The following is a 23,123-nucleotide window of genomic DNA, read 5'->3' as shown; positions in this document are numbered from 1 at the left end:
GCTTCACATAACCAGTCAATATCAAAGGTAACACTTGAACTTGGGACTTCCTGGCTTGACAACCAGCTCTCTAGCAACTACACCATATTACCTCTTAACAAAAACTTTCTGTGTATTATTGTGCATATTGCTTCTTTCTCTCTGTCCTAAACCTATATTGTTTACCTTAATATCTTATCAACTCTCTAGATTACACATTTAGTGATTTCAATTGAATTCATTCCTTTTCCACTTGATATTGAAATCAAGTGGCCCCAGAAATTTCAAGAGAATTCAATTCTGTATCTTATGGGGGAGGGGATATCTATTTATGGTGGCCCCATGCACCAAGTTTGTAAATGTATCTGCATTTTTCTTCACCACATTATCTTTTTGGAGTGCATTCAGAAATACAAATACTTCTAATGGCTAAAATATTACACTTTAAAGACACTCATCCTAGGTTAATCTAAATCTAGCTATTTCATCCCTTGGTTTCTAATCTGTAATTGCAATTAGTAGCTTCCTTATTATTCACAGAAATTTTATAAATTGAATGATATTCTTTTTTCAATGAAAAGTGCTATATAAATTCAAAATGGTTTAAACTTTATTTCATTTTCTTTTATTGAACCCTATATTTTTTGTTTTCCATATAATATTTTTTTCTTTTATTTCATTTTTCTCTTTTTTCTGTATATCTTATTTCCCAATTACATGTAAAATAGTATTAATAATAGTATATATATTTAAACATTTGCTTTTAAAACTTTGAATTCCAGATTCATTCCCTTCCCCCACCCTTACTGGGAAGATAAGCAGTTCAGTATAGGTTGTACATGTGTGGCTAATGCAAAACAATAACATAGTAGATATATTGTAAAAGACTGACTATATTTCCCTCCCACCTATCCTACCTCCCACTTGTTCTATTCTCTACTTTGATCCCATCCCTTTTCAAAAGTGGGTGCTACCAACTTCCCTCCCCCACAGCCTGCCTTCCCTTCCATCATCGCCCCTCTCATCCCCCTCCCCCCTAGTCTCTTGTAGGGTGAGATACCCTATTTAATGTGTATTTCATTACCTCCCAGAGCCAAATTCAGTGGGAATAAGATTGATCCATTCCCTTTTGCCTTCCTATTCTTCCCCTCCATTGTGACCATTTTCCCTTGCCTCTTCTATATGAGCTAGTTTACCCCATTCTGCCTCTCCCCATCTCCTCTCATTATATTCCCCTCTCACCTCTTAATTTCACCTTTTAAGTATCATCCCTTCCTGTTAAATTGGTCCTGTGCCCTCTATCTATGTATACCTGTAAACATGCCCATTTACCCTCATATATAGACATATATATATATATTTCTATTCTCTTCAACTACTGAGAAAGGTTTCATAAGTTACTATTATTGTTTTTCCATGTAGGAATGTTAATAGTTCAACTTTGATAAGTTCCTTATGATTTCTTTTCCCTGTTCATTCTCATGCTTCTTGTATCTGAATGTCAAATTTTCTGTTCAACTCTGGTTTTTTCAGCAAGAATACTTGAAAGCCCTCTATTCCACTGAATGACCATATTTTCCGCTGAAACATGATACTTAGTTTTGCTGGGTAGGTAACTCTTGGTTTTAATCCCAGCTCCTTTGACCTCCAAAATATCATATTCCAAGCCCTTCGATCCCTCGAAGCTGCCAGATTCTGGGTTATCCTGATTGTGTTTTCACAGTATTCAAATTGTTTCTTCCTGGCTGCTTGTAATATTCTCTCCTTGATCTGGGATCTCTGGAACCTGGCTATAATATTCCTAGGAGTTTTCTTTTGGGGATCTTTTTCAGGAGGTGATCGGTGGATTCTTTCAAGCTCTATTTTGCTCTGGTTCTAAAACATCAGGGCAGTTTTCTTTGAGAACTTCCTGGAGGATGATTTCTAGGTTCTTTCTTTGATCATGGCTTTCAGGTAGTCCAATAATTTTTAAATTATCTCTCCTGGATCTATTTTCCAGGTCAGTGGTTTTTCCCATGAGATATTTCACATTGCCTTCTATTTCATTTGTTTGGATCTGTTTAACAGCATCTTGATTTCTCATAAAGTCATTAGCTTCCATTTGCTCCAATCTAATTCTGAAGCAATGATTCTCCTCATTGAGTTTTTGAGATTCTTTTTCCATTTGGCAAATTTGGCTTTTTAAGGCATTCTTCTGCTCATTGCCTTTTTGAGCCTCTTTTGCCATCTGAGTTAGTCTATTTTTTAAGGTGTATTTTCCTCAGTCAGGCTGTTGACTCTCATTTCTTAATTTTCTTGCATTGTTCTCATTTCTCTTCCCAGTTTTTCCTCCACTTCTTTTATCTGCTTCTTAAGGTCCTCTATGGCCTGTAACCTGCTCGCATTTTCCTTTGAAACTTTTGGTGCAGGAGTTCTGACTTCACTGTCTTCCTCCTGTTGCATGCTTTGCTCCTTTTTGTCCCCAAAATAGTAGTGTAATATTGGAATTTTCTGTCTGCTTTGTTTCCTTTGCCTGGTCATGTTGCCCCTCAGTCACTTGACCCCTTGGCTTTTTGCCACAGTAGGACTCTGCCATCAGACAGGGGAGCTTTTGTCCCAAACGCTGGGGTTTTCTCAGCTGCCAGAGGTATTATATGGGTGCCCTCTCTGAGGCCTCCACACACTCTGGCAAGCTGGACACACACCCCAGGACCTCCACCCTAGACTACTATCCAAATCCAAGCAGGTCAAAGCACGAGTGATTACCCCTCAGACTGGTGCTTGGTCCCCCTACACTCTGCAGGCCAGGAGCTGAAGCTGCCACATGGCGCTGGCTGGCTGTGCCGGTGTCTCAGCAGCTTCTTGCCCTGGGGGCAAAAACCAGGCACTCCCACTTAGTGGTCCCAAAGTCCAGACTACACTGACCTCTCAATTTGTCGTTGGCATCTATGTGTTGATAAATCTGGAAACAGCCATAGCTGCTGCTGATCTGGAGTCCCTCTGGCTGGCGGCTGGTCAGGTCCTCCCTGGGGCTCAAGCTTTGGAGTGGAGTTGGGCTCAGCTCCCAGAGCGCTGCGCTGGCCGATTCCTGCCAGCCTACCGGGCTGTCCTCAGTGGGAGGTTAGCTTTTCTGTCTCATTTTGTGGGTTCTGCAGCTCCAAAGTTTGTTTAGAGTCCCCTTTTTACATGGATTGGGGAAGATGGAAGCCGGAGCCTCGGGGAGGTCCTTCTACTCCACCATCTTGACTCCACCCCCCTTGAACCCTACATTTTAAGCTTTCTTTTTCCTGTTACAAATTTTTGAGCAGTACAAAATAATAGCAGAAAAACTTATTATTGGAAGCTCATGGTCTATAACTTTGGTGTTACTGCTACTTTCATCAAAACTTTCTCTAATACCGGTAAAAATAGGTCATTCTCCCAAGAAGATATTGTTCCAGTTCCATGAACTAAATATTTAAATGTTTGTGGCTTCACAGGAAGTGAGTTACCAGCACTCAGAGCTCCTAAGCCTTGACTCATCCACTGTGAGCACCTCTTGCCTCGCCAGCTTGCAGCAGCCGGTAGGCATCCTCCTTCTTGAAAAAGCACTGATTCATCTTGCTCCTGCAGAAGAACCACCATCTAAACGAATTCGGGGAAAACCCCAGCTCCCTCCAGATGTCATCAAATGGATTGAACTTGCTAAGTGAGTATTGACTTGGGAACAAGGCCTGCAGGTACTTTTCTCACACTTCATAAATCTTAGCAGTGATGTCTAGCTCTCTTCTTTAGCATAATTTGTACCCACAGATCACCAAAAGTAAATAGAATCTAATCTCATTGGGAAATGAAATGTTTGAAATTTGTACGTGTGCTCTAGATAAATTGAAGTTTACCTCTTTAAGTATAAGTTTTATTTTTTTTGATGGCAGTCCTTCTAAAATGTATTATACTTGGGTGGCCAGGTAGCACAGTGAGTAAGAGCACCGGCTCCAGTGTCAGGATGACCTGGGGATCGAATCCGGGCTCAGACACTTATCACCCACCCAGAAACACCTGGCCGTGTAACCTTGAGCAAGTTACTTAACCTCGATTGCTTTAAAAAAAAATGTATTATACTCTTATTTTCTTACTCATAGTGTTTTAAACTTAATTTAATCTTTTATTATTAAACTTATAAAAATACCTTTGATTACACTTTATTGTTCTTTAAATGCTATCACATGCATTAAGTAACTTTACTGTGTTCATGTAGCAATGATATGAAGTCTGTAGAGTAGATGGGGTCCTCATTTGACACATAAGGCATCTGTAAGCCAGAAAGATTAAACATCTTATAGATAGTAAATAGAACTTGAACCTAAATCTTCTCATTCTTAGCCATAATTTGCAGGTTGCACATACCTATTTATGTACATCAGGTGGGTGCCATAGTGGGTAGAGGACTGCACTTGAAAGTCAAGAAGGCCTGAGTTCAAATTCTACCTCCCACACCTATTAGCTTTGTAATGCTGGACATGTCATTGAAGCTCTCGGCTTCAGTTTCTTCAAATGTAAAATGGGGATAATACTTGTACTGCCTTTTTCACGAGGCTATTTTTAGGAAAGTTGTTTTGCCATCTTTAAAAAACTATGAGTTATGTCTATCAGCTTTAGTTTAGTGCATACTCTTTTGTGATTGCTCAAATTTTTTTCTACCTTTGGGTTTCTCAGCTATGTTCCTGAAAAGTGAAGTTGCTAAATGAGAAGTGTTAATATTATACTACGTTATATAATCATAGAAGCTGTCTGACAAGTCATTCCCTGGTAGATTAATCTCCCCTTTGGCATCCCCAATGATTACTCTATTCAAATGCCTCCAGTGGCAGAGACATCACTAAGTAATGCATATGGCCATTGTGTTTTCGTTGGTTCTTTGGAGCCAAGCAAAAATAAATCAGTCCCTCTTCCAATAACAGCTCTTAAAGTTTATTAAAATTGTCATCATGCTTCCCCTAAATGCTTCATTTTTAGGTTAAGCATTTCTAACTACTTTCTTCAGTTATTACCTTTCTCTTTCTTGATGACGTACTTGATGCAGCTTGACATTGTTTTAGCTTTTTTTCCCCCCTAAGCCATGTAATACTGTTTATTGGATATAGAGACCCAAAAACCTACATAAATGATCCACTCTCTAGTAATACCTCACCCTATTCTGTATTTGTGTAATTGGTTTTCTAAACCTTATTATGAGAAGCTGACAAATGTATAAATTTGAAAGATCTGTACATGCATGATAGCTCCTTACTGACCATCTTACCTACACAGTGGAAATAATATATTTTGGAGATGATATATTTTCAGAATATCTTAATTGTGTGTTAGGCACATAGAAGGATGAAATTATTCTAACACCATAAAAACTAATGATGTCAGAATTATAATAATTGTTAACATACCAAGTAAATTTTAACTTTTCGTAATTAAAGTAAGCAATGACTTTTTCTCTTAAGCTTATCAGTTATTGTGTGATTTAATAGGTTTTCAGTGGCATAATATTTGTTCCTAAAAAACATTAAAGTATTTTTCTTGCTTTTGTTTTTTTAAGGTTATATAGGTCTATAGGAGAGTATGATGTTCTTCGTGGCATCTTCAGCGGTGAAATTAAAACAAAGCAAGTAACGCAGAATGCATTATTAGCAGAGGCCAAAAATGATTATTCTGAAGCTGCTAGACAATATAATGAGGTAAAATGAATCAATTTCTAATAGCTTTTTCCAGATATTTACTTTTGTTTTTCCAAAGAGGAAAGGCTCTGATCATTAGTTTGAGATTTTAGAGCTCTCAAATCCCTTTGTTTAAAATATTCTCCTTGGATTTAGTATGTAGTTTAATAGTAGAAATTGGCTTTAGGATGACCAGATTCACATTTATTGCCCTTGCATCATTTATTCCTGAAAACAAATCTTTTAATCAGTGATTAGAGGCCAAAACACAAAAACTTTTTTGTACCTTTATAAAATTGTCAATAATTAACCATGAAATTATATAATTTTTTCCTTGAAATTTAGGCAAAATTATAATCATCTAAGTTCTGTGGTAGTTATGTACTCAAATGAAGAATTTTAGGGTTGGAAGTGATTTTGAAGATTCTGTCCTTTCCTCTCCTATTCTGTTTTCTCGTATTGCCTATTGGAACAACATATTCAGACCATCCTAAAAAAAATGAAAATTTCTCTTTTCTTCAAAGACCTCCAAAAGAAATCCCTTAGCCTTTCTTAGACAGCTATTGTAATGTTTCACAGCTGTCACTATTAGGGAATCCTTATGTTAAATCTAAATTGTTCATTTAGTCCTTTTCAGATGCTTAATCATAGTGTAGAAGTGACTAAGTTCTTGAAGTTGATGTTTTTGGAGCACAAGCCCTGGTAGGTCCCAGCTTGCTATAAAGGTTCTAAGCACCATTCCAGCCACAGAGGCTGTCTGCTTTCCAAGAACCAACGTAGCTAAGAATGGAGAGGCTCACTACCTGTAGGTAATGCTAACCAGTAGCATGATGCGTTCTTTGGCCATGGCTTCCCATGAAACAAAATAGCCCTTGGTCTTGTATGATCTTTTTCTGCTTCTGCTATAATAGTAGCAGAATACTAGACAAGGAGGAGATGAGACAAGTGGTGCTAAGAATCCCACGGTTTTAAGGGGCAGCTAGGTGGCGCAGTGAGTAAAGCGCTGGCCCTGGAGTTGGGAGGACCCGAGTTCGGTTCTGGCCTGAGACACTTAACACCCACACAAAAATACTAGCCATGTAACCTTGGGCAAGTTACTTAACCCCAGTTGCCCTCCAAAAGGCAAAAAAAAAAAAAAAGAATCCCACGGTTTTTAGATTGTCTACAAAAATTAACTTAGCTGTTTTCACTCTAATGTGAAGTCCTTCAGTGGACCTACAGTCCTAGAGTACCTGAACAACACTGATGTTCTCACTGTAAATAAAACCAAGTGATTAAAGGATAATGAAGAAATAATAGAAAGGATGCCTCACACAGTTTCTTTGGAAAGGCAGATAAAGGAGTTTGTGTTTTCTCATTCATCCAAAAGCAACAAGAAATACAGTTTCAGGATATATTTGGTGATGTGGTAATGCAGTGCTCAATGCAAGTATTTGCAGGAATATCACAGTAGTAATAGTTGTGCTAACATCTGTTGTAGAGGATGATGAAAGAGAAAGTGTTCCATGAATTTGATGAAATAACTCCAAATTAAATCAGTTCTTCTTTAATACTCAACAGTTTCAATGCAGATGTAGGCATTGTGGAAAATAACAGTCAACAGTCAGCAGGCATTCATTAAATGATTGCTGTGTGCCAGGCACTTTTTAAGTGCTGAGAGAAAATTTAAAATTGCCTTAGGCAGATTGGCTTCATCTCTCTGCCAGTAGGAGAGACTGTAGCAGCTATTAGGACCACCGAGTTAGAGAATCGACTTGTCTGTGAGTTCTTACAGTAAGTAACCATATGAAAACATGCTTCATGTTATTAATAATACTAATAGTAATGAGAATTAATACAATTCTGCAAAAGTAACAGTGAAGAAGGAATGGTACTTTAAGACCTCAGATTCTTTTATAAAGAATTAATTATCCAAACTTTTGATGCTAGCTGAAAATTAAACAAGCAGAAACAAATATTGATTGGTGGAAAAATGAAAAATAATAATCAAACCCAGTAATTTCTTCAATAACCCTGAGAACATAAACTATTTAAGGAATCAATCTCTGTTTGACAAGACTTGAGAAAATTGACAGGTATTAGACTTGGGCCAACATCTTGTACCTTGTGCTGCAATAAGCTTAACATGGACACATGGCCTGAGTATAAAAGATTACATCATTAAAAGAAGTTTATAGTGAATGAGATTAGGTACTGTTCATAACAGGGGGAGAATATTGAATTGAGAATAACTGGGATAGAGGCAAACATGGAAGATGAATAGCTAGTTTTTTTTTTGTATGAAATTGAAAAACTTTTTGTAGAATAAGCAAAAATGTTGATGTCTTGTCTGACTCAAGGACTTGGGTTCAAATCCTATCTCTGATCCTTTTTGTGTGACATTGGATAAATCACATAATCATTCTAGGCTCCAGATTCCCCTTCTGTAAAATTAATGATTAGAGTAGATGGCCTTTGAGGTCCAGCTCCAGACTGTCAAACTCCATGAGTCAGACTTCCTAGTACAATGCCTGGCACATAGTGACCTCTTAATAAATGTTTAACTATCTGAGATAGAGCCATTCCCTAAGAGATAAGTGGCAGTTTTCAAATGAAGCATTGAAAACTATTAACTATATAAAAGTTTGTTGTAGATCACTAATATGATAAATGCAGATTATCATAAGCTGCATGACTTTACCTTATATTGGAAGAAGTTGACAAAAATGACAAAAGGTAGAAATTAGGGTTTATAATTACAATAACACATTATTGGAAGAGCTATGAATTGGTCCACCTCTTCTGAAAAGCAATTTGAAATTATGCTAAAAAGTGACAGAAATATCCATTGCCTTGAACCTATCTCCCTGCTAGTCATAAACCCTAAGAATGTCAAAAGCTGAAAGAAATCATGGACACCAAAACAGTGATGGCACTTTTTATGGTAGACAAGAGCTGGAAACAAAGTAAGTGTCCATTAGGAGGTAGCTAAACAAATTCTGGTAGATGACTGTAGCAGACAGTGCTATAAGAAATGACAAATAAGTATTAAGAGAAGTATATGAAGTCATGAACTGATGCAAAGTAAACAGAACCAGGAAAAAACATAAATGGGGAAAAAAACCCCCACAAAACTGAGCAACTGTAGGTCTGACTGGAGACTGGAGAAGAGTTGAGAAAATATACGTACCTTCATTGCAGAGGTAGGAGACTCAGTGTAGAATATTGCATATACTGTCAGATTCATTTGATAAGTTTTATTTTTTTCTCTTATTTTTTTGTAACAAAGGGTGGCTTTCTGGTAGACATATTTGGAGAGACATGATGTAAAAACAAAAGGTATCAGTAAAATAATTTTTTTATTAACAAAAGAAGGAAATTTTTTTTAAAACCTTGAGGTTTCACCTCACAAATTTTCAAATTAGTAAGGAAGACAAAATGGAAACAGTTGATCTTTTAAAAATTATTCTGTTTATTTACATGCATTTATTATCTCTCCCTTCCACTACACCCCTGTATAAGATCATCAAAGTGTCAACATTTTTCATACTTCAATTTTGCAGTTTAATTTTGTGGCCTCTTCTACAAAATGGATGTGGCCAATGATTGGCCACGATCCTCTACAGAGCTTGTATTTCTATAATCAAAGAATGTTAGGATATCTTCCTTTCTGGTCTGAGTTCTTTTACTTATTTCTATTTCTTTCATCATAAAAATCGTGGCATACAGGAAGGAACCAGATCTTCATGGTTCTTAGTGTCTAGAATTCTAGTCCTAGATCCTAGTATTAGTGCCTAGCTCTTTCCATAGTTCCACTAAGCAATCATTTTTTAAAACCCTTCTATATGCCAGGCCACCGTTCTGAGGGCTAGGCATATGTAGCAGCAAGCACCCCAAGCGTCCTCAGGGTTTGCAGCTACCACAGGTTCTTGGATCTGCTTTGTTAAAGGAAAGCAACTCAAAATGGGTTAACAAGCTTACTTTAATCAGTCAGACATATATCGTTTACCTTGTTCAGGGGAAAAGGTCAGCACCCCGAACTTCAAAGTATACAGGCAGAATTATCAAGACAGAAACAGATCAAGTAGACAGCTTTCCAAACTGTCCAGCCATTACATCCATACCAGGTCAACATCTGGGTTTTTCAAAGCTGGGGGGGCCCTGGACAACGGCTTCCCAGAATCCATATCAAATCACAGAACACTTCTCAAAGTGAGCCCCAAAACAAAGCTACACATCAGGGTTTATATAGCCTTCTCCTGGCTCAGAGAATGTAACAACCTTATTGACTCACTGGCCAATCAAGAAGTATCTACTGAAAAACCAGCCTCCCACCGCAGGCTCCAGGTGCACTTTAGCCTAGGGGCAGGGAAGATCTTTAAAATTTACATTCCCGTTACAGCATACCAACGGAAAATGGCGATCTGGCTTTCAAGGAGTTAATATTCTGTGGTGTCCTCTTCTCTGAATCCTTATTCATTGCCACCACATGCCTTTATAGAAGTGAAGAGAATTGCATGTAGTAATCTAGCAAAAATTGGATTAGCATTCGGGACAATGGAAGTATTACTTTAGAGCATCTGCTAATTATATTAGAGTTTTAAATAATCACAAAACATTGCTAGCACTGACTGTGAACATAAATCTTTTTGCCGTTCTTTTCTATACTTTTTCTATCACATTGGGGCAGTTTTTCCTTTTCCATATGTAGAATGTAATATTTATAATATAACTTTAAAACTAAAAGGTCTTATTTTTTAAATTACCCAGTCCAACTACTCTTTTTCAAAATGAAGAAGCAAAAACCAAAGCATTTTTTGTTCCTGACTGCCCCTTTCTTTTTAAGTGTCGTATTTCTGATTTTTTTCCAAGGTTAACTCTTAAGAACTTGTTAAATATTTGAGTAAGTTGCTGAATTCTTAGTTTCTCAGTATTTGACAGCATTGGTAACTCCTCAAAAAAGACTAAGCTACTTGGTTAGCATTCTTTCAGCACATATGTAGCAAGAGGCCCTTTTTTCTTATTCTTTCTTTTTTTCCAGTTTTTGTTTTTTGTTTTATTGTTTTTCACTTAAAATCATCATCTCCCAGTATGTTGTACTAGCTTCTTTAGGCATGAGAATATATTTACATGTTAAATGATCCTACCAGTGCCAATCTCTTTTTTTATACCTATCCTTTAATTTTTTGGCAACTCTTTTCCTAGGCTTTAAATACACAAGAGTGGTCAGAGGGTGAACCTACAGAAGCTGAAAAAGATTTTTGGGAACTTGCATCTCTTGAATGTTATAATCACCTCACTGAATGGAAGTCATTGGAGTATTGTTCGACCGTCAGTGTCGATAATAAAAATCCTCCAGACCTTAGCAAAATATGGAGTGAGCCATTTTATCAGGTTTGTACAGCTTCCTTTTTTAAAGACAACTGAAATATAGTTAACACTTAAATCTGAAGATTCTGAATCCATTGTTTAATGTTTAAATCATATTTCTACATAACTATTTACTTATATTCTATGACTAATTAAAGTTATAAAGCTTTTTATTTGGGAATGTGCAGAATAGCCTTCCTTAATATACTGAACCAGCCTAACTTTTTATCCCTTCTAGTTAGTCCTTTCTACATAGGTGAAATTAATTTTAAAGTTAGATTCTTTCCATCCAGCTATGATTGTGCACTGATTTTCTGTTGCTTCTAATATCACAAATTGTCCTTGAAGTGTAGTGCTAAATATCACTTGCCACCACATGCATGAAATAATATTCAAGTTTCGCTTCTTCAGTTATCTTCCTCAGGGTTCATTTTTGTTTGTCTTTGTAAATCTTAACTTGCATGGGACATCCAAACTCTAAGCTGGCAGGGGAAGATTCTTCTGCATGATTGTAGCAATTATTGTTCATTTAAAATGAAATAAGCAGGGCCTTTAAAATTTTGCTTCTTTCTAAACACAGATGTTTTGATCATTAATAAAATCATTTAATCTTCAGACCTTTACCTGAGATACTGTCAGAAACTAAATACTGATTTTATACACACATGTATATGTTATTAGTTTCAGCAAGATTTTTCTTTTCTTTAGGAAACTTATCTACCGTACATGATTCGAAGCAAGTTAAAGTTACTGCTTCAGGGTGCCAGTGACCAATCACTCTTGACATTCATTGATGAAGCTATGAAGAAAGAATCCCAGAAGGCACTCATAGAAGTTCACTATAGCCAGGAATTGAGTCTTCTTTACATTTTGCAGGATGACTTTGACAGAGCTAAATATTATATTGAAAATAGCATTCAGGTTTTTATGCAGGTAATACAAAGAGATTTTAATGTGGTGTTTAAAAATACTAGTAATTGGGGCGGCCAGGTAGCACAGCGAGTAAGAGCACCGGCCCCAGTGTTGGGATGACCTGGGGATCAAATCCGGGCTCAGACACTTAGCACCCACCCAGAAACACCTGGCCGTGTAACCTTGAGCAAGTTACTTTACCCCAATTGCTTAAAAAAAAAATATTAGTAATTGTCATTAATTCCCACCAAAAATATTTTATTGGTATTCACCCTTATTTCTTTAGCATCAGTTTCTTCCTTTTGTTTTCCTCCCTTTTCACTTGTCTTTCTTCTTTCTGTTCTTTTTTCTTATATTGAAATTTTTTTCCTTTTTTCTTTATCTATTAGTTCCTATATTCCTTACCCCTTCAGAATCCTTTAAAAACACCTACTTGCTTGCTAAGATCTGCATTTGAAACAGCTGTGTAGAGGACAGTTCTCTGTGGAATAAGATAGAGCTTTTCTTCTGTTTTCATTCCTCCTTTGTTTTTAATATTTTCCTTATCTGCCCAATTTTATGTGCATTATATCTCTCCACTTTAAGTGTCCTGGGGCCCTGGATGTAGGTAGCTATTAGTTTTTTCATTCAACTAGGTGCTACTAAGCTTAACAGCTGTTATTTGTTGTTTTTGTGCTATTTGTAGTTTGGGAATCTTTTTAAAAAAATTAGATCCACCAAAATCAACCAGCTATTCATTAATTGCTTATTATTTGCCAAGCACCAAGAATGGAACAATTCTACTCATACTGAGCTTATGTTCAGTGGGGGAGACAACAAGTGTGTATAAAGTTATTAAATATAGATTATTTTGAAATTTGAAAGTCAGTTATTAACTAGATATATAAAAGGTTTTTTTAAACATGCACAGATTTTGTATGTTTAGATATACACAATTCATGAATTTTCATATTTTAAGGGAGCATGTTGATTTTTTTAATACTATGATTTGTGTTATGTAAATACTTTTCTCCCTAGAATTATTCCAGTATTGATACTCTTTTACACCAAAGCAGACTAACCATACTACAGTCTGTGCAAGCTTTAATAGAAATTCAAGATTTTATCAGCTTTATGAGTAAACAAGGTAATTTTTTTCTTATTGTCCTTTTCTGTATAATTATATTTTGGGGAATTTGACATTTTGCTAGTAGGAAATGTATTTATTATATTTATAGTGAATCTGTTAAATGTTTCACTTTGTAACAGTAGTTTTATTATACTTTTGATAAAGTTAAAATTTTGAAGTAGTGAATAGAATTTTAAGATTTTAAAAATAATTTTCAGATTGATGATGTAGCCTCTGGTTCTTGTATTTAACTTTTTATTATTTGTATGAAACTGTAAAAATACTTTTGAAAATTACTCAGTAGACATTAACCATCTGCTTTCAAGTGTTTGTCCCCTCCTCTGTATCCTGCACAGGCCTGCAGATGAAGCTTAATGCACATATTCTCAAATAGTCTCAATGCCCACCCATTTCCTACCCAAGTACATATTCTTCAGTATAGCACTTTAGGCTTCTATAATCTAGTTTTAATCTACTTTCCTCTATTTTATACTACTTCCCTTCACATGTTCCATGTAATTGGACGTAAAATGAGACTAGTGATTATTTTGTGAACATGTTTCCACCATGCTACCCTACTCTCCCTATATTTGGAATCCCCTTTCTCTTTTATCTCAGTCTCTACCTGTTGAAATCCTACTTACCCTTTAGGAACCAACTTAAATAGTACTTTCTCCTGTCTTTCCTGATCCATCCATATAGCAGTCATTCCATCCTTCTCCAGTTTCTCAGGGTACTTTCTCCTCACTACATATATATATATATATATATATATATTTTGTATTTGTATTTTAGCATTTGCATAAATATCTTTCTTACTAGATTATAAACTTCTTAAGAACAAAAGTACTTGTCTCATTTATTTTCATGTTTCTTTTCTTGCCTAGTAGTATATTTGTAGATACTTTTAAAATTTATTCCATTGACAAGTAGAAGCCGCAATTAGAACTTTGAATATTAATTACCACAGTTTAGGCTTAATGAGAATTATTACTGTAGAGTAGAAAATCATTCAATACACGTACTCAGCATTCCACTGTACATTTATTTCCATTCCAGCTTCCATACTAGAGAAAATATTGATACCATGTCATTCTTCTAAAAATTCCTATTTCTTCTTTCTTCAAACAGTTGAATTTTTAAAAAGCCAAAACAAACCGTATGTTATCTTTGAATATTCTTTTGTTTAAGAAAAAAAATGGTTTTTTTTCCTGTTCAAACCAAGAAATTTAAGCTAGGTTTATTTTTTTATTGGTGTTGACCACTATTTTGTTGATTGATGGTTGGCATTGGGTTATGGGTGTAGTCATCCTTTAAAATTATTTTTAGGCAATTTATCATCTCAAGCTCCCCTTAAGAGACTTCTGCGAATCTGGACAAACAGATATCCAGATGCTAAAATGGACCCAATGAACATCTGGGATGACATCATTACAAATCGGTAAGATGAGATGGTCAAAGAATTAACTAAAGATTATTTTCTAAACTCTCCAGGCTGCTTTTTTTTATTTAACACTGTGGAGAAATCTGAGGTTTGATTAAAATACAGGTATCCCTTATTGTGCAGATCTTATGTATTTTTTCTTCTAAGAGAACGTTTCATTTTTCAGTTATACATTTTGGCTCCCTAACATGCCAACCTACACCCTCTTTTCTCCCCTTCTCCCTCCCTCCCCTCAGAAGCCTAAGTAAAGAAAGCAAGTGCTTCACCACAATGTTGAAGCTTCTGCTGCATCCCTTGCATCTGGATCCTGGCTTTACACAGGGTTTTGAGAGTGAAGCTGTTTCTGGCAGTGGCAGCATCAGTGAGTAGAACACATAAGGAGCAGTATTTGCAGCAGCAGACATCCACTTCTTTGTTAGCCTCCACCTCCCTCTGCCTCTCCGCACTACATTTTAGGTAACAGAATTGAACCAAGGAAACCTCTACCAGTTATTATATAATGCCTTCTCATTCAGTTATTGTGATTATGATTATATAATCAGTAAGCACTGAGCATAGACAAGACAGTATGCCTTCATACTTCCATGAGAACAGCCAGTTCCAATTAAGAGAAAAAAGCAAACACTGAATGGGCCCACGGAGAAGATCACCTCTTCTGTGTTGGGGTCTTTTTCCTGCTAACTTCTTAGGGTTCAGCCATCTGGTTCTTTAATTGTATATTCTAACTCTTCAGTTCATTCAGGTTCTGTAATTAAAATAGGAGTCTACACTGAAATCAAAGAAATAACCTGATCACAACATCTACAAAAATTCTTTTGCATCTTAATCATGATAAATGCACAAGTTATGTTATGGAGGCAGCTAGGCGGCACAGTGAATAGAGCACCGGCCCTGGAGTCAGGAGGACCTGAGTTCAAATCCGGCCTCAGATACTTGACATACTTTCTATCCGTGTGTCTTTGGGCAAGTAACTTAACCCCAATTGCCCTCCAAAAAGCAAAACAAACAAACAAACAAACAAAAACAAGTTATGTTATGGATGTAGCTTATTTGCTTTAAGCTAGTTGTCACAAGCTAAAAATACTTTCTTTTGTAAGAGTTGAATGTGTTAAACTTTTAAGCATTTAAAGAATTTAGTGTTTCTTGCTTAAAGGGAATATGCATTTTATGCTTTGCTGGGACCTTAGATATTCTGTTGTTATAAGCTAAAAATGAGGACTAGGGAATACTCTGACCTAACACAGGGACTAACAGATTCATTAAAATATAAAATTATGAGTTCACACTCATTATCCTGTGAGAATGGAGGCAGCAGGTTGTATACAGAAAGTTCTCACTTCACATAAATTTGCATTATGCAAACTCAACTTTACATAAAGAATTTTGATTCATATTCCCCCCAAAAGCACCTATACTTTATAGTACCATGCTCTCTGTCTTTGCTCTTGGCCCTCCTTGGCCTCCAACCCCACAGCAGAAAAAAAAAAAAACACCCTCTAAGAAAAAACAGAACCACCGACTGGGAGAGATCACTGCCACGCTGGGTTGGGGCTTGGTTTGAGGCTGTGGAGAAAGGAGACCCTTGCCCAGTTCTTCCTCCTCGCCTATGTATCTGGCCCCCTTGTGTCTCTTCTGTCCATCTGTGCTCAGGTACATGCGTGTCTTTCCCTGGCTCCTGCTTGTCACCTATCCTTTATGGCCATGTCTTTGTCTGGCACCCCTACGCCTCACCACCCAATGTGTTCTTGCTCTTGGTTTCAGCCAGGCCTCTACACGGCTGGCCTCAGCCCCTCATGTGTTCTTCCTGCTCCCACTTTTCTGTCCCCAGCCTCCATGTGTCCTTGAACTGTGTACTGGTTCCTTCCTTCCTGCCCTTCCCCACATCCACAGACAAATACACATTATACGAAAATCCTTTTATTGTAAAGGTCTGCAGAATGGTCTACTTACATGGAGTGAGAACTGTCTGTATTTTACTAAATCCTTTATTTGTGAGAAAGACTGTAGTAAAACAGTGATTTTTAAGGATTTGGACCCTCAAAATAAAAGCCAAGTTTGTAACACTATTGGTTGAAATTTTTAAAATAATAATCTTACCAGTGAGAACTCTAAGGCTCTGATTCCTTGGTACCTACATGACTGTATTAAGATTAGGGAAAAACTGATAACTTTACTTCCTTTCACGGATCTGTGTTACTTCTTCCTTTTTCTCGTGTAGATGTTTCTTTCTTAACAAAATTCAGGAGAAGGTTAGTTGTCTCCAACTTGAGGATAGTATGGAAGTGGACGGGGATGGAAGTTTCAGTGACAAGATGGAAGTGGAGAAGCAGGAAGAAGACATTTACTCAATGATTAGAAGCTGCAAGTTTTCCATGAAAATGAAGATGATAGAGAGTGCCAGAAAGCAGGTACTTGCCTTCTTTGGTTTCTTGACTACATTATGGAATTCCAGAAACCAGTCACATTTGTTTTTAAAATATAGAGGGCTTTAAATTTTTTGTTTTTAAGGGGTGGGGAGGGTGTGTGGTTTTTTTTGTTTCAAATGTAAGACAGTGTTCCATAGAACTTTCCTTTTTACTGTATTCTAAATTTCACCAGTCTCTAAAAACAACATGAGATATCAAGCCCTCTACTTTTCTTGATTTCTAGACCTGCTTTTGCCTCCATGGGTTGAAAGCTTCTGAAATCTAATCCCTAATTACATTTTTCCTCCTTTTTCTGTTGTAACTGTCTTGAAACTCCCCTTTTCACTTTTTGCCCTTACTTTTCTTTACTGCTATCTACAAGAGTATGTCTTTTAGAGTTTATTCCCACGGGTATTGAATAGTATGCAGAAATACCAAGAATAGGTTTCTAGGTAATTGAAAGGTCATAGAAAAGAGTTGGTGAAATAGTGGATTGAACAATGATCTTGGTGACAGGAAAAGGTGGCTTCAAGTCTTCCTCCTGACAAATTCAGACTTTGTGACCTTGAGCAAGTCATTGAACTTTTTACTATCCCCATACAACATAACCTATAAATTGTACAGAGGATTCTATTCTGCATTGGTAGAAGTTCCTCATCGGGATCTCCTACATCACAAAGTCCAAGCAAAACTCAGGCCCAGAAAAAAGGAGAAAAGGAAAGCCCCCTTTAGAGGCTGGGTGGTGCCCAGAATTCACAGAATCTCAAGAGTTGGATGAGACCTAACAACTAATCTAATATAATCCATACCTGAATAAAAAGTTCCATCTCCAACATATTGAAATCAAGTCTCCCATTAATTTACTCAAAGATTTATCTAATTAGGATGAACTCACTACTTCCCAAAAGCCATATATTATACTTTTTAAATTTAATTTTTTTCAATTAGCCAGAATCTACCTCCACATCTCGCCTCACGAAAAGAGAAAAACAAAATCCTTTTAACAAATATGCATAGTTAAGTAAAAGTAATTCCCACATCAGCGATATCCAAAAAAAGAAAATGTCTCATTCTGCACCATGAGTCCTTACCTTTTTGTAAGGCAGTGGGTAGCATGTTTCATTGCAGTCCTCTGGAATTATGGTAGATTATTAACACATTGCACTTTTGAGTAACTGATCATAAGGAAGTTTTTCTTTATGCCATGCTAAAGTCCAGCTCTTTGCACCTTGAACCCTTTGCTCCTAATTCTTTTCTCTGGGGAACTTCCTAAGCTATTCTTTGAACTTATTCCCCAGTGCACCACTCCTGTCTAACCTACATGAGAATTACATCTTTCCCACTAAAACCCCCTTTCCCAAAGGTGAGATTGTCTTACCTCAGTTAACTCTCTTGCCCATTCTACAAACCTAGTTTCACTCTTTGTCATTTACAAAGCTTACTGATTATTGGTGGGTTTTTGGTTTTTCTAACATACGTGCTTAATCACTAGTTGACAAGCTGGGTTTCTTTACTTTGAAAAAGGGGAGATGGTGGGACATAGAGGAACTCATAAAAATGAAAATGGAATGCCATCCCCAGGGGAAAAAAATATTCAACTCAGTACCTACAAGTTCAGAAAGTACTCTGTTACAGTTAGGAATTGTTACTTTATTATAATAAGTATTAGCAGATATTAGTAAGTATTCATAAGATCATTGAATTTAAAGCTGCAAACATACTTCAGAAATCACATAATCTAGCATCTTCATTTTACAGATGAGGAAACTGTACCAAGGTGGCTTTTCATTTAAAGGAAATCTTTGCTGAGTCCGATAGTGAATCAAAGAATCCCTTTGTAATTTGAATATTTATGTGCTGCTTTATGTCCTTTGTAAATTCAGGGTCTTTTTGTAGTAGAAAGAGCCCTAAACTCTGAGACAGACCTGGATTATTGTACTGACTGATATTTATTAGACTGTGATTATAGGTAAAACAATTAGCTTTTCTGAGCCTTAGTTCCTTTGTGTATAAAATGGAGGTAATTTCACTTTCTTGGCCAGAAAGTTACATCCCTGTAGTTAAGGCAGTGTGATATAGTGGTTATGAGCTGACTTTAGAGCTAGAAAAACCTGGATTCAGGTACCAGCTCTGACACATACTGTCTGGGTAAACATTTAACCTTTCAGGGCCCCATGCAATCTTCTGAAATGAAATTGAATTGCCATTGCCATTCTGCATTATCCAGATATGTTTCATCACAGGGCATTCCCCATGCCATTGGAATCATAATTCTGAATCATCCATAAAAGTGAAGTCACATCCACTTTTGCTCTCTCTCTTTGAGCTTCCAAGTGCTGCTGGAGAAAGTAAAAAGAAAAAAAAAAACCCAATGCTGACTAATTATACTACAAATGCAGTGTTATCTAAATCCAAGTGGGCCTTTACTGCTAAATAGCAATCCTTTTATTCATTTACATTCACTTCACATTTTTTCATTCTTACCCCCTCCTCATTTTATATCACTCAGACGTCTTCCACCACCATCTCCTACTTGCCTAATCCCCTCCCTGCAGCAATGATCCTATTCCATCCCATTTCCTCCAACAGATTGCCTCCTCTATCATTCTTCTCTCAGTATTCTTCAGTCTCTCCTGTCTATTGGCTGCTTCCTTTCTGCCTAAAAACATACTCTTGTCTCCCCCATCCTCAAAAAACCTTCCTTTAACTTAAAATGAAAAATGCTATCCATCCCCAGAGAAAGAACTGATGGTGTCTGAATAAGGATTGAAGCATACTTTTTTTTCCCTTTCTTTGGGTGTTTTTTAGTCTGTTTTCTTTTCCAATATGACTATTATGAATGTGTTTTACATGACTACACATATATTGACCTATATTGAATTGCTTGCCTTCTCAAAGGGGGAGAGGAGAGTGGGCAGAGGGTGGGAGGGAGGAAGGGAGAGAATTTGGAACTCAAGGTTCTAAAAACAAATGTTAAAAATTGTTTTTATATGTAAGTGGGGGAAAATAAAATACTAAATAAATACAAAAAGTCAAAAAAATTTTTTAAAAACAACCCTTCCCTTGATCTGTCCATCCCTGATAGCTATCGTCCTATAACTTTTCCCTTTCATGGCTAAACTCCTTGAGGTCATCTGTATTCAGTGAATCTGCTTCCTTCTTTAACTCCCTGCAGGGAATGATGGCTTCTCACCTCATCATTCAAAACTGTTGTCCCCCGGGTTGCCAGTAGTGTCTTAAATGCCAAATCTAATAACATTTTCTCAATCCTCATCCTTCTTGACAGTCATTTTCTTGTCCTTGATAGTCTTCTTTCTAGGTTTCTGTGATACTTCTCCATCCTGGTTCTTGTTCCATTCTGACCACTCCTTTCCAGTTTCCTTTCTAGGGACATCATCCAAGTTACACACAGTAAATGTGTTATCTCCCAGGACTGTCTGGACCCTCTTCTCCTTCTCTACTACTTTGCTTTGTGAGCTCATTAGCTGCCGTGAATTCAGTTCTCATCCCTTTGTGAATGATATTCAGATCTATTAAACTCTAACCAGACTTGATTTTTCTAACTTCCTATTAGACATCTCAAACTGGATATCCTAAGATATCTTTAACTTGGTGTGTCCCAAAGTGAACTCAATGTCTTTTCCCCTAAAACTTCCCCTATTTTGAGGGCACCACCATTCTCCTCAATCATTCCGTCTCACAACCTAGGTGTCATCCTTACCTCCTTACTCTCACTCCTCCCCGCCCCGTCCAATCAGTTGCCAAGTCTTGTAGATTCTGCTTTCAAAACATCTCTTATATACACCTCTTCTCTCTGCCATGACACCACCCTGGTTCAAGCCCTCATAACCTCATGTCTGCGCAGTTGCAGTAACCTGTTAGTTGGTGTCCCTACCTTAAGTCTCCCTATTTCAGTCCATCCTCTATTCACCTGTGACATATATTTTCCTTAAACACAGGCTTGACCTTATCACCTCCCTATTTAGTAAACTTCAGTGGCTTCCTGTTTCCAGCATAATATAAACTCTTCTGTTTGGAATGAAAATCCCTTTATAACCTGGGCTCCCTCCTACATTTCCAGTCTTCTCACACATTACTGCCCTCCATGTACTCTTCAGTTCAGTGGTACTTGCCTTCTCGGCCTCCTTTCTGTTCCTCACTCAAGACATTCCGTCTCCGGACTGTTTTTCCTGGCGGTGCTCTGTGCGTGGCGTTCTTAACTTCCTCATCTCTATTTCCTGGCTTCCTTCAGGTCCCAGCTAAAATGCTCTCTCTTTTACAAGAAGTATTTCCTGATCCTCCTTAATTCTAGTGCTTTTCCCTTTGTCGATCATCCCGTTTATCTTGTACAGTTGTCATTTGCGTGTTGTCTCCCTCCTTAGAATCAGAGCTCCTCAAGAGCAGGGGTTGTTTGCCTTTCTTTGTGGCACTTCTGGTGGTGCACGGCCTCACATAACAGGTGTTTAGTAAGTTCTTATTGACTGACTGTAGACTAACCTACTGATTCTCTATTGCATCCCACAGGGGCTTCCCAAGCCTCCAGCTCTGTCCTGACATGTCTTTCTTCCTATAAATAGTCAGAGCTACCTTAGTTTCTCTCTTCCAGACCTCGCAACCTGCTCTGTTTCTTTGCCCATCTGTTCACCATTCCCTCCAGTCTCAGAGCATCAGGTAGCCCTCTTTATCTTTGCGCTTGATTCCATCCGTTCCCATCACCTCCTAGATGCTGCTGAATCAGAAATCCCCTTTCCCTCACATTTAATTATTTTTTTCACTACCATTTCCTTCCTGTCTGCCTGTAGAGTCTGGTTTCTCCGATCCTAAAAAAATAAAAAATGTAAAACCCCCTTTCTGGACTTCAAGGTATTATCCTATTTATTTTCTTTCCTTTACTGACAGATTTACAAAAAGATTATTCCTTAGTCCCCTGATATCTGAATTTCACATTCTAACACCAGCCTTCTTTCACAATACTGGCTTTCTCTACATCTCATCCACACTGGACCTCTTGCTGTTTTCCTATCTCATCCTATTCTTTCTCTCATCTCTGCCAGTAGACATGTGTGGGTATGGCACTGGTTCCCTTTCCATGGCCTTATTTATTTCTACCTTGACATCCTTTTTTTTTTTTTTTTGCTTCAAGGCCCCGTAATACATTGCCTCTTCTGTGATACCTTCTCTGATTCCTAACTCCCCAGCTAGATCCCTTCCTTAAATCTCATATGACCCCCTGACTTCTAATGTGTAATACAGCTGATTTTTGTAAATAAACTGCATATTTCTGTTGTACTGGAACCAGTTACTGATTTTTACATAGTTAAAACTTAAATAGTATGAATTCTAAAACGTGATATAATTTTATGGGATCCATTGTTTGCAGAGACATAGCTGTACAATTATATGAATATGTACTTCCCTTCTACTAGATTACGGGTTCTGTGAGCAAATGATAGTTTTTTTTATTAATTCCTTCAGCCTTGCACATACTAGCTATTTGTTGTATAGTCATCAAATTGCATTGTTTATACAATGAATTATAATAATTTTTGCTTTTTTAATAGAACAATTTTTCAGTTGCACTGAAACTGTTAAAGGAACTGCATAGAGAATCTAAAACAAGAGAAGACTGGCAGGTGAAATGGATTCACAGTTACTGTCGGTTCAGCCACAGCCGCTGTCAAGCACAAAGTAGTTCTGAGCAGATTCTCACGGTGCTGAAAACAGTCTCATTATTGGGTATTTATATTCTTCTGAACAAGATCTTCTTGTTAATTCTTTCACATTTTATTTTTTCATCTGAGACTTTTTTCTTTGTGTTTGTTTTATATGATGTTTGACAATTAAGGACTTAGTTTTTAGACAGTCTCTAAAACCAGATGAAAATTGTCTTTTTTTTTTTTTTAGGACAGTTGGGGTTAAGTGACTTGCCCAAGGTCACATGGTTAGTTTTTGTGTCAAATGTCTGAGACCGTATTTGAACTCAGGTCCTCCTGACTCCAGGGCCAGTGCTCTACTCACTGTGCCACCTAGCCGCCACCGTAAATTGTCTTTTCTAGAGAAAAGATAAAATTTGGAACCAAGGGAGCAGGTTCAGGATGACTTTTAGAACCTGAATTTCTTTATGAAATGAAAATCATAGAATTTTTCCATTTTTCCTAAAAATGTTGTGGGTCTTATTTTAATATTACTGCTGAGCACTTTAAACTTCTCAGAAGAAAGTATTGTTAAAACCATATTCATAACCTTTATGTCCCCTTTGG

General features: G+C 37.1%; 1 protein-coding gene across 2 annotated transcripts in view; it reads left to right on the top strand.

Annotated features, from left to right (window-relative positions):
* The window catches only part of PRKDC (protein kinase, DNA-activated, catalytic subunit), a 183,383-nt gene that overhangs the window by 133,263 nt on the left and 26,997 nt on the right, over positions 1-23,123 (top strand). For both annotated transcript variants that reach the window (XM_069099902.1, XM_069099901.1), the window contains exons 63-70: positions 3,438-3,646; positions 5,528-5,666; positions 10,830-11,018; positions 11,703-11,927; positions 12,924-13,032; positions 14,344-14,455; positions 16,677-16,866; positions 22,425-22,599. In XM_069099902.1, coding sequence (XP_068956003.1) covers positions 3,438-3,646; positions 5,528-5,666; positions 10,830-11,018; positions 11,703-11,927; positions 12,924-13,032; positions 14,344-14,455; positions 16,677-16,866; positions 22,425-22,599 — 1,348 coding nt within the window. The remainder of the gene's footprint in view (positions 1-3,437; positions 3,647-5,527; positions 5,667-10,829; positions 11,019-11,702; positions 11,928-12,923; positions 13,033-14,343; positions 14,456-16,676; positions 16,867-22,424; positions 22,600-23,123) is intronic.

This window comes from Petaurus breviceps, unplaced genomic scaffold (assembly GCF_028583685.1).
Source record: "Petaurus breviceps papuanus isolate PSGF00001 unplaced genomic scaffold, PetGlider_PUasm1.0 38, whole genome shotgun sequence".
In the NCBI taxonomy this organism is placed as follows: Eukaryota; Metazoa; Chordata; class Mammalia; order Diprotodontia; family Petauridae; genus Petaurus; species Petaurus breviceps.
This window is presented reverse-complemented; position numbering and strand designations above follow the sequence as displayed.